Source organism: Cricetulus griseus, chromosome 8 (assembly GCF_003668045.3).
Source record: "Cricetulus griseus strain 17A/GY chromosome 8, alternate assembly CriGri-PICRH-1.0, whole genome shotgun sequence".
Classification (NCBI taxonomy): Eukaryota; Metazoa; Chordata; class Mammalia; order Rodentia; family Cricetidae; genus Cricetulus; species Cricetulus griseus.
This window is the reverse complement of record NC_048601.1, coordinates 52,078,147-52,092,908: the sequence shown is the minus strand read 5'-3', so window position 1 is coordinate 52,092,908 and position 14,762 is coordinate 52,078,147. Positions and strand designations below refer to the sequence as shown.

Sequence of the window (14,762 nt, the reverse complement as noted above, 5' to 3'; positions counted from 1 at the left end):
ACCTTCACCTCTCTGGGCAGTGTCATCAGCAATAGCAAGATGATGAAGGCACCTTTGCAGGGAGTTAATTAAAAGGCCGCCTGGGGAAACTTCACATAGTGCTAAGGAAAAAAATGTGGGTACTATTAACTGCAGCTCTTTTTCTTTTCCTTTAAAATTATTCATTTTTATAATTTTTTATGAGAATGGGTGTTTTGCCAGCATGTGTGCCTGGTGCCAACAGAGGCCAGAGGATGGCATGAGATTCCCTGGAACTGAAATTACTCATAGTTGTAATGCACCGTGTGGGTGCTGGGAACTGAACCTGGGTCTTTTGGAAGAGTAATCAGTGCTCTTAACCATCGAGCCATCTCTCCGGCTTCTGTATTTTTATTTTGAGACAGGATCATGCTTTGTAGTTGTTTACTCACTATGTAGCCCAAGCTAGTCACAAATTGTTGGCAATCCTACTGCTTCAACCTCCCAAATGGTGGAGTTACAGGAGTGTGTGTGTGTGTGTGTGTATATATATATATATATATATATATATATAGTTTTGTTTTCATTTCTTAAGACAGGATTTCTTTGTGTGTAGCCCTGGCTGCCCTGGAACTTGCTCTGTGGACAAGGCTGGCCTCAAACTCACACAGATCCACCTGCCTCTGCCTCTGCCTCCCAAGTCCTGGGATTACAGGCATGCACTACCACCACCTGGCATATCATTTTTTAATTGACAATAATTGTATATTTATGGCATATACAACATGAAGTTTCAATTTATTTTTAATATGAGTGTTTTGACTGAATATGTCTGTGTACAACGTGTGTGCAGTGTCAAGAAGGCTAGAGAGGGCATCAGATCCCACAGAACTGGAGCTTTATGGATGGTTTCCAGCCACCATGTAGGTGCTGGGAACTAAACTGTTGCTTTGGAAGAGCAGCAAGTGCCCCCCCCCCCCCCCCCCCCGCAACAGGATTTCTTTGTGTAGTCCTGACGATCCTGAAACTCGATCCTGAAACTCGCTTTGTAGACCACGCTGACCTCAGAACTCACAGAGATCTGCCTGCCTCTGTCTCCCAAGTGCTGTTTAAGGGCATGTGCCACCATGCCCAGCTGCAGCAAAATGCTTTTAACTACTGAGGCATCTCTCTAGCATGAGGTTTTTAGATACATATTTTTTATGAGATGGCTGTATCAAATCAACTGTCTTACATACTTACAGTATGGAGAGAACACTGAAAAATTTGCAATTCTCTTGACAGTTTTTGAGTATTTATTTTATTGTTCTTATTCACCATAGTATGGTGAGAGCTGTCAGGTGCCCTGGGTCACGAAGCATCATTATGGCCTCTTCATGGAGCTGATGCCTACTGGCTCTTCAGTGAACAAGGAGAAGACAGGAGGGAGACTCTTCTCTGGAGAGGACAGTACAGAGGGGTCTAGCCACAGACTCGGCTCTGCAGGGGTCTTCAGGCTTAGGTGTCTCCACATGTGCAATGGGTATATGACCCATCTCCTGCTCCAGTTTTGAGACCTGCTCACACTGAATACAGAACAGCTCCTTCCTTCTGCAGAGGCTCCCCGAGAGACATCCAGTCTCTCCTAAAGCTCTCTGTGAGAACGTGCTGTGTTCTAGGCACTGGGGTGGGCTGGGGACAAGCACAAGAGGAAGCAGACACGTGCCTGCCTCCTTGATAAGAGATCCTGAATGGTGAAGGCAGCAACAGTAAGAGATTTTAATCCTTTCTAGTAGGGGCTGTTGGTTCAAGCTAAGGTTCTGCAGGTGGATGCTAGCACTGAGGGCTGAGACTTGGTGCCTGCTTGTCTTAGAGTACAGAGGCAAATGTTGGGGAGGCAGTGGCAGCTTAAATCAACTTCAAGGCCTGCCTGGCTGGTGCATGGATGTCTGAAGGCCACAGTGGGCTAGTTAGGCCTGGGGAGGAAGGCAGGCAGGCAGGAGCCATGTCTTTGGGTCTCCAGTCTGTGGGCTCTATACTGGGCAGGCCGCTTCTCTGACCCAGCAGCTGTGTCTATGCACAGTATACTCTTCTAATCTATACAATGCTGTAAGTGTAAAGCAAGATGGGGATGCTGGCTCCATCTGTCCTGGCCCCTGTGTGTGGTGGCCTGAGGCAGGCTATCACTTGCACCTCTGCTTCTTTGATGTGAGAAAATGTAAGAAGTCTTTGGACTGTGGAGCAGCTCTGTGGTAGAGCATTTGTGAGGCCTGTGCAAGGCCTTGGGTTCAAACCCCAGACCTACATCAGTCTTGTGTGATGGTGCTGGCTTGTAATCCCAGCATTGCAGAAGGGGAAGGTAGATGCATGAGGATCAGAAGTTCAAGGCCAGACCTCCTACTTGTGAGTTGAAAGCCAGCCTGGGATATATAAGACCCTGTCTTTCCTCTTGCACATCTGCCCACCTCAAAGAATGACAGAACAGGAAACTGTTCTGAGATAGTTTAGCCTAGGTACTAAAAAAAAAAAAAACTGATGTTTTTTAAACTGGCTAGAGGGTACAAAAGTGTATCTTGTAATCCCACATTGTCACTGGCACCAGAGTCAACCTGGCTATGTATGTGGCAAAACTTGCCTGGTGATCTTCAAACACGCAAGCTAGCATTCAAGCATAGCTGGATCTAGCTGCTGCCCCTGGAAAAGGGACAGTGATTTCAGCTGTATGCGGAGGGACACTTTATCCTGGAGCCAGTAACTCCATGCATTGTAATCACCTGTAGCTGTGGTAACCACGGAGGCAGCTTCCTAGAATGAGGTCTGCATTGCTGTGAACAACCTCAGGCCCTGAGCCAAGAGAAACAGCTCCTCTTTTGGAGAAGCAGGCTGTCGGCAGGTGGTGTGAAGGGACTGGACTCCCTGTGCTATGCTGTAGCCACTTGACCACCATGAGGGTGGACTGGCCTCACTGGTAGTCTGTAGAGGTGGACCCCAGAGGGTGTCATGAGAAGTCAGAGAAGCGAAAGGCCGAGGCAAAGCCTCAGGGCTTCAGTGATACTGCCTCATTCCAGTGATCTCAGAGTTGTTTGGGCCTTGTTTCATCTCTTGCTGAGTGGGATGAAGACCTCGCCCACCCGAGGGTTGGTAATAATGACACTAGCTATTATTTTAGTAAGTTCTTGCTATGTACCATGTGCTGTTCTGTGCACCCCCTCGTTTCTCTCTCTGTACCCCATGACAGGCAGCAATGCTCTACAGATGAGAACATTTGAAGACCAGAGAGGCTTAGTACCTTGCCTAAGATCCTTCAGTCACTTTAAGTGGCTCTCAGCCCCTCCCTCAGTCAGGGCTCAATCACCAAGCTGCTACCATAGGACCTGGAACAGCCAGCATAGGGGGTGGGGAGAGAAGCTATAGCATTCCTGTGGGTCTGTCCCACATGGGTGGGAGATAAGTAAGGATTTATAAGGGTCTTGCTTGGGATCTGGGAGGGCCAGGGATTGGAGCAGGCCTTGTGTTTTCCTCTAGCAATGAACTGAGAGCTGGTGTTCATTATGAATGTGATTTTTTTTTTTTTAAGCTGCTGTTGTCAGCTGCTGCATGAGAACAGGCTGGAGGCAGCAGAGCAGCAAGGAGACCTATAGGGAGGCTGCTGTAGATGCCTGAGCTAGGGGCTGCTGGCTGAGAGAAGGTTGCCATGGTGACAGGGACGTGGGGGTGGATGCCAAGAATGTGCAGAGTGGATCTGCAGGTCTTGCTGGAATGGTATATTGCAGGGCTGCTGGTCAGACACATGAAAGGGACTTGGAAGGAGAATCCAAGAGAGGAGGAGGACAGGGTGCCTGGGTCTCTGGACCCAGGGAAGTCTGAGGTTAGGGGGATGCCCTACCCTGATGGTAGCCCTGAGATTTGCAGCCAACCTGAGGGTTGGAGGTGATGCTGAGGCAGGTCCAGTGGGCTCTGGTTTTTCCAAAGGCAAATGGAGAACCATTTAGTTCTTGGACCACACTCCCATAGGGAGGAGGTGTGACGGTGAAGGAGGACCACACTCCTGGGTGCACCTGAATGACTGAAGAGACCCACAGAGACCCCATAGTGCCAGTCACAGGACAGGCACTGCACTGCCTCTCTGAGGCCCCCAGCCATCATGCTTCAGCCTCAGGCAGCATGATGATAGATGGAATCGTTAGAGTATTCAGGGATAGATGCCTTATGTAGCAAAGCAGAGTCGAGAGATGGGTTATTTGGAACCCCAGTTGTTGAGCCCTTCCCATATTTCTAGAGGGTTCTCTGAGTACAGGGTTGTTAGTGGGTCTGGGAGTCCAGAATGTAGAACCAGGGCTGTCAGGACAGCAGGGCATAGGGCCTTAGAGTCTGGCTCCTTATTAGAACCAGCCTTGGTAGCTGCCTGTGAGGCAAGGAGACCCTTGTCCTTTTTCCATCCCTCCCAATACTGGAGGCTGGTCCTTCTCCTCTTCTTAAGTTTAAAAGCTAGGCTGACCTTGTGAAGTCTTCCCAGCTCCAAGGATTGAGACGTGTCCAAAGGGTGGATCAGCCCTTCTCAGTTGGAGGCTCCAGGTCATTCTTGAGCGGACCCTTCCCTTGGAGGGAGTGGAGTCCCACATCCTCCAATTATGCGCCCACTGCAGGCCACAATGAGCTGGTCAGATAACCATCGGGGGCTGCTGACCTGCTGCAGGAACAATGCTGGCCGCTTGAGCTGTTTTCACAGTGGCCACAGGCCTGCTGAGCCATGCGGGGCCCCGGGGGAGCCGCAGAGAAAGGCCATGCGGATGCTCCCCCAGACAGAGGAAGGACTCCGGGGGCTGCCCAGTGGCTCCAGGAAGCCTTTCTTGGTCTGTTCACTGCCAGATAGCAAAACAATTGGGGTCCTCCACCCCAAGCCAGCCAGTGAAAGGAAGGAGGTGTGGAGGAAGTGGGGTTATTGAGCCTCTGGGCCTCTGCTCCTTGCAGAGCCCCCCGGGAACCTGTCCTGTCACTTCTGTAGACCCTAATGTCTCTGGCAGCCGCTCTGGACCTTAGTGCAAGGCCTCACCGTGTTCTCCTTGGTACTGAGGTTCTGTCGGTACAGCAGCATTTTCCTGATGCCCTACTGTGTGATGAGCTTCAGAGTTCTAAACATGACAGGTTCTTCTTTCCACAAATCTCTGGGCTGGTCATAGAGAAGACCACCAGCTGGGAAGTGTGTGCAGTTGGAGTTCAGGTAGGGGTTGGTTGTGGGAAGCCAGATTACAGCCGAGTAGGTGAAGGTGCTCTCCCAGCGGCATGAGCTGGAAACAGCACACTTTGTATCTACTTCAGCGGGTGTTCTTCTTTCTTTCTTTTTTCTTTTTATTTTCCGAGACAACAGGGTTTCTCTGTAGCTTTGGAGCCTGTCCTGGAACTAGCTTTGTAGACCAAGCTGGCCTTGAACTCACAGAGATCTGCCTGCCTCTGCCTCTGCCTCTTAAGTGCTGGGGTTAAAGTGTATGCCACCACCTCCCGCCTTGTGGCTACCTTTGTTGTTACTCATTTTAGTGTGCAGATAGGGAAACTGAGGCTCAGAAAAGAGCAGGGAGGGCTATTAGCTCTGGCTTCCCCCAAGCTCATCCCTCCCCTGTGGCTCTCTGCCATGCCGTATGTGAACCATTGCACATAGGACCCTGGATTGACAAGGGTCTTTAGATGTGCTTGGTTACTTGCTTATCCAAGGACTTGCTATGTGTCCTTTGATGACATGGATGGTGACCATCACAGGAGATGCTAGGAGAAGATGAACATTAGCTGGTACAACCCCCTACTAAGCAGGGAGGTAACCCTGAACTGTGCCAGGCTTAGGAAGCCTCCTTATATCCAAGCCCAGCTGCGAAACAGAAAGCAAGACCCCTCCTTGCTAGCATCTGTGAGTTTACCCTGGCGTTGGCAAGACTGAAGAACGGGTAGTAAGTAGCAAGCCCTGGTTTGCAGCCTGGGGATGGGCCAGGCTTTCCTAGCTTATTTTCCACACATGCCCTGGCATCATATCCTCAGCTGCCACAAGCATCCTTGTATAATTCTATATAAGAAAGCCTTATTATTTTTTTTCTGCTACAAACATATTCTGTCACTGTCCATTTTCTATACCCTGATGGTAAAGCCTGTTTCCCAGTATAGTGTCCTGTGCAGTCAACACCACATCCCTGCCTCACTTCTTCACTGAGAACAGGTACCTCTTGTAGATCAGGTCCCTCACTAGGCTCTGCACGGAGGTGTAACCGAGATGTGAGTTGCTATTTTCTGTGCAGACCTCAATTAGTGAAGTGCCTGGAAGGAAGAGCTACAGACAGACTCTCCTTTGGGAGATGTCCGAACTGCCCAGGGTACAGGATGAATGAAATTTGATGTTTGGGGACAATCTTGGGCCACCAGTGCTTCTGTTTAGCTGGTGCCTGAGAAATGGAGCCTGTTGCTTCTATAGGTTGCAAGTGTTTCAGACCTGAATTTTTGAGATTCTTGGGGTCCACATGGCTTCTATGATGGGGACTCATGGTGTGGAAGCTCCTGCTGCAGCCTGGGGAGGTAGAACTGGTCCTAAGTGTTACCACTGGGTAGGTCTCATCATCCACCTTGATCTGCCTCCCATAGAAAACGAGGAAATGGCCACCAAGGAGAAGCTGCAGTGTCTGAAAGACTTCCACAAAGACATCCTGAAGCCTTCTCCAGGGAAGAGCCCAGGCACACGGCCTGAGGATGAGGCTGAGGGGAAGCCCCCTCAGAGGGAGAAGTGGTCCAGCAAGATTGACTTTGTGCTGTCTGTGGCCGGAGGCTTCGTGGGTTTGGGCAACGTTTGGCGTTTCCCGTACCTCTGCTACAAAAATGGTGGAGGTGAGTCTGGGTCAAATGGAAGGCTGGGGTCAGTGTGTGAGAGATCTTTTTCTATTCTCTGACCTTCTTCAGGCCAGGTCTCCCCTGCCCCACCTGCACCTCAGACACAGGGTCAACATGCCTGAGGGCAGGGTGGTATTATGTTAGCCTCTGGCTAGGTTACCTTCTGGAGGACTCTCCCTCAGTCTCTATGATCCTCTGGTTTTCCCTGTCTGACCCATGCCCTTAACCTCAGACTTTCATGGCCTCCATTCCCACATTCCACCACCTCTGGGCTTGCAGTCTTCTATTTTAGCATCTTTAGTGCTGATTTTGCTTTCTAACTTCACCCTATGTATTCCGAAAAGCTAGTTTTCTCTTTCTGTAGATCGCAACCAGCATCATTTGCCATAATGAAAGGGGGGGTGGGGGCAGAGGACATCCATGAATGTATTCTGCCTATGGTGGGGTTGGGTTTGGATTTTTGCGGGGGCTGTGTCTCCTCCTCCTGCTGAGGTCTCTGAGAGAGTCCCCTCAGGTGTCAAGAGTAGGCAGCACCAGCCTAGAGATGTTCTTGCTGGTGCAGAGGAGGACCAGAGAAGAATATGTAGGTGGCAACCACTTGTCATGTGACTGTAAAGGTGGGCATACTGTCTGCTCCTGTGGTAAGAGAGCCACTTTTGGGGGAACCTCCTCTTAGCACCTAATTTCTTGACCTAATAGGTCTCAGATGCCCTGGGAACTCTGATGGGTATTTTAGACACTCCCTATAACAAAGCAGATAGCGTAGACCCAAGGTGCCCACAATTTCACAGGGTTTATGGACCCGCTAAAGCCATTAGTGCATGAAGGTAGGACCACTCCTTTCAGATACTTTGTTCCCTGTCTCCCCCTGGTACTCCCATCACAGGGAGATTCTACCTCCTGCCTCCCACCCCCACCCACACCCCGCTTCTGGGCCTTCCTGGCCGTTGACCCAGGCTGGCCTGTGGAGGATGGGTATAGCTCTAGAAGGAGGTAGTGCTGTATGTTCCTAGGTCTAACAGATCAAGCAGCCTCTATGGGAAGGATACCATGGAGAAGGCAGGCAGGTGACAGGCATAGGCACCAGCCTGATGGCTTGAGGAACCTGGTAGATTTGCAGATCAGTGGGTGGGACAGGTAGGTAGGCCTGGAGAATCTTCAGGGAAGTCTGAGTTTGGTTTCCATGCTTACTCACATCCCTCACTCCTGATAACTTGGGTTGGGACATTTTGGGAGTGAGCATCTTACCGGCCATCACTTACGGCTTCACTCTCTCCCCTTTGCTCACTTGGCAGGTGCTTTCCTCATACCGTATTTTATTTTCCTGTTTGGGAGTGGCCTGCCTGTGTTTTTCCTGGAGGTCATAATAGGCCAGTACACCTCAGAAGGGGGAATCACCTGCTGGGAGAAGATCTGCCCCTTGTTCTCTGGTGAGTATGTAACTGGTGTCACCTCAGTCTGTATGTATTGAATCCACCAGGTTTTTAGTGACACCTTCTGTCTTCTGAGTTTGTCACATATGTCAGTGCCAGATACAGGGCAGCAGCATGTTGTGATGTAAATGTCACCAAGAGGCAAGGAGAAGGGAGATACAGCATGTTCCCAGCTACTTAGAAAGTCTCCTTTGGGGCCACCTCTGTGGGTGTTTGGATAAGCGAGCTGGCAGCTTTCAAAATGCAGGAATCTGGGGCACTGGGTTCGGGCCTCACTTCATCCGCTTGATGGAGTGGTTTTAGGGAAGTCATTGAGCTTCAATTTCTTCATCTAGAAAACAGTATTCTCACCCTATAGAGTTACCGGGAAGACAGAATGACAGTCATGTCTGAGTATTTTGTGTGTGTGGCCAGCACTCTATTGATGGTAGCTCCGTTATGTGCTCGGTACTTAGTGTTTACTTGGAGTAATCACTACTATGATGGTGTAAGAGAAATGGGAATATTAGGCCCTTCCTTTAGTCACCCACATAAATATTTACCTACTATTTTCTCCTATTAAGCCACCACTCAATAGTTAGGCCATCCATCTCCCTTTCTTCCATTTATCCAGCCTTCCAACCAACCACCATATGTATATATATGAAGAATTAGACTATATATACAACAAACAGATATTAAAGTATGAATATAAAGTCTGTTCATTTAGCTCTCTCTCTCCATCCATCCATCCATCCATCCATCCATCCATCCATCCATCTGTCCATCTGACCATCCATGTTCTCATCCATCTATGTGTCTATCTATCTATCTATCTATCTATCTATCTATCATCAATCTATCTTTCCATCTACCCATCCTTCCATATTTCTGTCTCCCTATCCATGTTTCCATCCACCATTCTCTTTTCATTTACCCATCCTTCTATATTTCTACCCATCCACCCATGTTTCCCTCCATATTTTCACTTATCTCTATTCATCCATCTATCTATCCATGCATGTTTCTGTTCATCTACCCATTCTCCCATATTTTATCTATCTATCCATGTTTCTATTCATCCATCCATCCATCTGTCCATTGACCCATCTATTCATGGGTAGGATAGGTTTCCATCCTACCCATCCATGTTCTTATCCATCCATCCATCCATCCATCCATCCATCCATCCATCCATCCATGTATCTATCTATCTATCTATCTATCTATCTATCATCAATCTATCCTTCCATCTATCTACCTATCCTTCCATATTTCTGTCTCCCTATCCATATTTCCATCCATATTTTCATTTTTTATTCATCCGTCTATCCATCCATCTCTATTCATCTACCCATTCTCCCATATTTTATCTATCCATCCATGTTCCTATCCATTCATCCATATTTCTATCCATCTACCATCCATCTGTCCATCTATATTTCTATCCATCCATTTTTATAGAAAAATTCATCCGTTTATCCATGTTTCTGGCTACCCATCTGACCATCCAACTGCATAGTCATTGTCTTGTCCCTACTTCTTTCATTCCTGTGATTCATCTAGCCACCATTTCTTTGACCACTCATTCCCAGTCCTTTCATCCAGTCACTCCTTCATCCTGTGACTATCTTGTGCTTATTGTTGAGGAGGCCCCTTTGGCCCACAGCCTAGGCACACCAGTGCCTCCCAGTTGAATGTGCCTCCTTTTTGACATGTGTCCATTTTGCTTTTCTTGCCCACAGGCATTGGCTACGCATCCATCGTCATCGTGTCCCTCCTGAATGTGTACTACATTGTCATCCTGGCCTGGGCCACATACTACCTATTTCACTCCTTCCAGACAGAGCTTCCCTGGGCCCACTGCAACCACAGCTGGAACACACCACATTGCATGGAGGACACCCTGCGTAGGAATGAGAGTCTCTGGGTCTCCCTTAGCGCCTCCAACTTCACCTCGCCTGTCATCGAGTTCTGGGAGTAAGGCCACATCATGGGAAGGAGGAGGGACATGGGCAGTTCTAGAGGGGACAGTATCTTCATCTTGATTATGAGAAGCCCTGTCTCTGGAGGGAAGGAAGACACACAGCTGGAGATAACTCCATGCCTTTGTCTCATACAAGATGGATTTGAATCCTGGTTTACTAATTATGGCTATTTGATTTTTTTAGGCAAGTCACCCCACTGCCCTTTTGAGCCTTAGTTTAGCTGTCAAATGAGGAAAATGTAGCATTCTTATTCCATGGGATTCCTGTGAAAGAATTTTCTCCAAATATAGGTGTACATGTGTTTGAAAATTATAATTTTCTTAATGTATTTTGGGAAAAGCATTCTATTATCACAGAGAAAAATGAATTTATGTAGTTATTCAAATGAAAAGGTGAGTTGATAGTAAAACTATATATCAGTTAGTTAGCTCTTGCTGTATAACAACCATTCCCAAGCATGGTGGTTTTAACTAAGTGCTCTGTTGAGCTCATGAATACTTGGTGCCAGTTTGGGTTGTGCTCATCTTGGTAGGTCCGCTCTTGGGCTCCTTCATGTGTCTGTGGGTGGCTCTTTTGTGGCTGGCCTCGCAACAAAGAGGGTGTTAGGAGTGAATGGCTTGTGTGATCTCATCTCTCAGTCTTTCCTTTGGCTTATCATAGGCAGCTCAAGAGCAACAGACTGGCAAGCCCCAGCGTGTGAACAGCATGTAGATATATCCTCGTATTAATGGCATTTGGGGAACTCTCATGAATGTGCATTCCAGGACATCCTAACAGTTCATAGAAGTTTATTAGAAACCCTTGAGTACGTCACTTCCCTTGTAAGCATGTGCTCTTAACTCAGGGTGCCTCTCGAGGCCTCATGTGCAATGGAGAATCAAGGCAGAGGAAGGCCTGTCCCAGACTACCATGAGATGAAACTCCCTCTCCTTGGTGGGCAGTGGCTGCTCTACTTCAAGGAAGCCAAACTAGGGACCATCAGGAGGGAGAGCTGTGTTGTGATTCCTACAAGATCGGTCAGCTGTTCTTACTTGCAGGAAGTGGTCTTCCTTGGGTGGCCTGTGCCGTGCCTGGGCCTTAATACATTCACAGGCAGGACCCTAGGCTTTGGGAACTTGGTGTCTCCTAATGTGTGTATTTTCCACTAGCAAACAAAGGGAGGGGTATTAAAAGCATGTTCCCACCCTTCAGAGAGCTGAGTTTTTAAACAAATGGAATGCTGGCATTTCACTCTTTTCCTTTAAGGGGCCCAAGGCCACAAGCCCTGGCCTTTCTGTACTGTTCTTGGCACGGTTTGGACGCCAGGGCTACCTAACTTTCTGAGGCTTCTGGCACCTGGCCAGCCTCTGAGGTGTCTACCTTCCAGGTTTAAACCTTCATTCTGCCACTTCTGTCTTAGACAGATTCGGTCTCCTCTCTGGCCTCAGTGCCCATCCCTGGGATAATCTTAGTACTGTCACAGGGGCTATATTGCAGCCCTAGATGGATGAATCCCTTCATGGCCACCCTGAAAAGCTGCTCCCTCACTTCAGGGTACTGTTCATGTTGTATCCTCATTGTGGTTAAGTATCCTTTCTGGGGAGGGTTTAGGATCTGAATGTGATCCCCTCAAATGTCCACAGGTGGCAAGGGAATCATGCTGTTTTTGCCTTTGCCTGGCACCTGCCACTGTGGCATGAAAGTCTTAGAAGACCTCTGCTCAGTGCCCTTGCCCTCTCCGCAGACATTCTCAGCCTGAGTCTGTTCCAGCACCCTTGTATTCTAGAAGCCTTGCGCAAAGCACTTGGCTTTTGTTTCTCATCAGGAAAGCCTAGCTTTAGGAAAAATGCCTGGTTCCCCAGGCTTTATTGCAGGCTTTTCCATGGTGTCCGTGGATATGCTGTGCCCAAGGAGTGCCAGCTTCTGGCCACACTGGCCTGCACAGGCTCTTGACCTGACTTTGTATTCTAGAACCTCTGAGAATACCTTTGCATTCACAGTACCTGAGCCTGGGGTTCACTGAGCAGAGCTGCAAAGCAGGCAGAGGTGAGCAAGCCCCCCCAACCCTCCACCAGCCTCCTGCTGAGCCTGTGTGCCACGGACTTGAGGTGGGCAGGAGCATCAGGGAATCTGCAGGGCTTCCTGCTTCCAAGAACCTCCTCCCCTTGTCTTGAGCTTGAAACGGTGGAAAGGAAGGTGAAAGGGTGGGTGCTGTGAGCTGTTTCGATGCAAAGTCTTCTCCTCCTCCTTCTCCATTTAATTTATTTTAGGAGAGTTGAGTTATGCACATCATGATGTGTGTGAAGGACAAAGGACAACTATGAGGACTCAGTTTTTTCTTTATGTTTTTACATGAGTTCCAGGGACTCAATTCAGGTAGTCAGATATAGTGTCCAGTGTTTTCACCCAATCAACCTCTTGCTCACCCTGAGGCTACTTAAGTGGGGAAAAAAGTAAGGCACTGTGGGGAACCCTTCCTCACATTTCACGTGGAGTTTACTGGCCCTCCATCATGCATTCAGAATCCAGCTGCCCTCCCGTGCACACCATGCCCCTCAAGGGACTCCTGTGTGCAGCTTAGGGTCACTTGGCTTCTTGCTCGCTCCTGCCGTTTTCTTGAAGCCTCTGGTCCATCCCTGGCTCAGAGCTTTCCCCTGCTTTTCCCATACTGTGATCTCACCCTGCCAGAAAGGAGTGGGCTAGTACAGCAATGTTCACTGAGCACTGGCCCAGGTCCAGGAATTTCCTTGTTTCTTTACCTGAACCAGATCTGGAGGTCTGGGAGCCAAAGGTAACAAGTCATAGTGGGAGCAGAGCCTTTCCACAATTTCTAATCACTAGAGGACTTTCTCAGTCCCTCCCTTCTGCTGGTTACCATGGAGCCAGGAGGACCTCGGAGGGGAACTCCCCTCCCAGTGTGGCCTAAGTGTAGCTCCCATGTGTCCCAACCCTCTGGGGTCAGGGCAGTTGGAATACCAAGCTTGAGTCCCCCCTTCTATGCTCTGTGAGCCAGCGTTAGCCTGGCTGACCTCAGTGCTCACATGTGCTCTCTGGCAGTAAGGAACCTGGACCAAGCTATGTGCTTAGGGTTCTGGGGACCCAGCATGGACACAGGTCCAACCTCAGTGAACTTTTTGTCTTTGTTCCATTCCACCTCCCATCCCTGTGCTACAGGGCAGGCCTTGGAACCAAGCCTGTGATCACAGGCCACATGGTGCATTGCTTGTGTGCGAGCACATCTGTATTTCTCCAGTCTCTGGTCAGGCATGGACTTCTATCACCCTGCTCCTGCTACACTTACCCTGTCTGCAAAGCTAGGCACCTTCTCAACCCCAGCGGTTCCCGTGAGAAGCTGCTAGGCCCCAGAGACCAACATTTCACACTGGCGTTAGGGTATGTTTATGGGGTCACAGAGCTTCTGCCCCTATGGCCTCATCCCACTGGTCTTCACCTCTGGGGTCACCTCTGTCCCCAAACCTACTGCTTCCCCACAGGCCTTGGACGACAGGCGGGGCCAGGTCTGGCCTAAAGCCCTTCAGCAGGCTGGAGCCAGGCCTTCCTCCGAGGCTCCTGCAGAGCCCCCTGGGAGCCCAGCATGGATCATTAGATTCTATTAGAATCAAAGAAATGAGTCATATTTGCAAACAAGCCATGCTCAGCCAATCTTCCTCCGTGGCTAAGGGCTGTGTGGGGGCCCCATGCTCCAGCGGGCGGCCCTTTTATAATTGTTGCCTCTGCCAGTCTCCAGGGGACTGCTGCGGCCAATAAACGGCTGGCCTGCAGTCAAAAGGAAACGATTTGGCCCACTCTGAGGATGAATTTACATCTCCAAGTGCTGACTGGACGGCAGCAGGGCAGCCGGCTGCAAACACACGTCCAGGCTGGCCTCTCTTTTTTAGTTCCCATCCTGGCAAGAAGCGGCCCTTTTCTTGGAAAAGATCTGCAGCTTACCTCTGGAAGAGACTGGGAAGCTTAAGGCTGGGAGCCCTGGCCAGAGACACACTGATGTGCTCTAGGGGACATCAGAAAAAAGAATCAGCCCTAGGCTTGATTACTGCCTAGGGTCAATGGGAGGCTGAGCCTCAGTTCCCCATCTACCTAATGGCTGTAACGAATTCCCTCAGCTAATGTCAGGTGAGCGCTTTCCTGTGCTGGGTGTTGTGGTTCAGACAGTTGCAGACCCTACGTGCACAGATCTGACTTGCTAGTAGCCAGACACCTCAACCGGTCAGAAAGTAAGATCATTGTGGGAAAATGCTGACCTCAGAACCAGAGCTGGGGAAGGAGAGGGCTTGGGTGCTCTTGATGGAGGGTGTCCAGGAATAATGGTTGCCCTTGGGAAAAGTGCATCAGTACAGAGACCTGGAAAGAGATCATCTGTGAATGGTGAAACCGTAGCCCAGGAAGCAGTAGTTCAACAGTTGAGGGACCACACTCAACTCCTAAGGGGCAGGTGAGGAGGGAGGTAGAGGGGACAGCTATGCACCCATGGTGTCTGGCTTCCTGTCTGTTTGCTCCCCAACTCTTCTTGTTAGGTACTCCCCATATTCTTTAAAGCATCAACATTTGCATGGAAGGTGAG

The 14,762-nt window shown here is 49.3% G+C and overlaps 1 protein-coding gene across 2 annotated transcripts in view; it reads left to right on the top strand.

The window, feature by feature from the left end:
- Positions 1-14,762, top strand: part of Slc6a6 (solute carrier family 6 member 6) — a 71,808-nt gene that overhangs the window by 30,001 nt on the left and 27,045 nt on the right. For both annotated transcript variants that reach the window (XM_027428886.2, XM_027428887.2), the window contains 3 exons: positions 6,559-6,798; positions 8,097-8,231; positions 9,959-10,193. In XM_027428886.2, the coding sequence (XP_027284687.1) occupies positions 6,559-6,798; positions 8,097-8,231; positions 9,959-10,193 (610 nt within the window). The remainder of the gene's footprint in view (positions 1-6,558; positions 6,799-8,096; positions 8,232-9,958; positions 10,194-14,762) is intronic.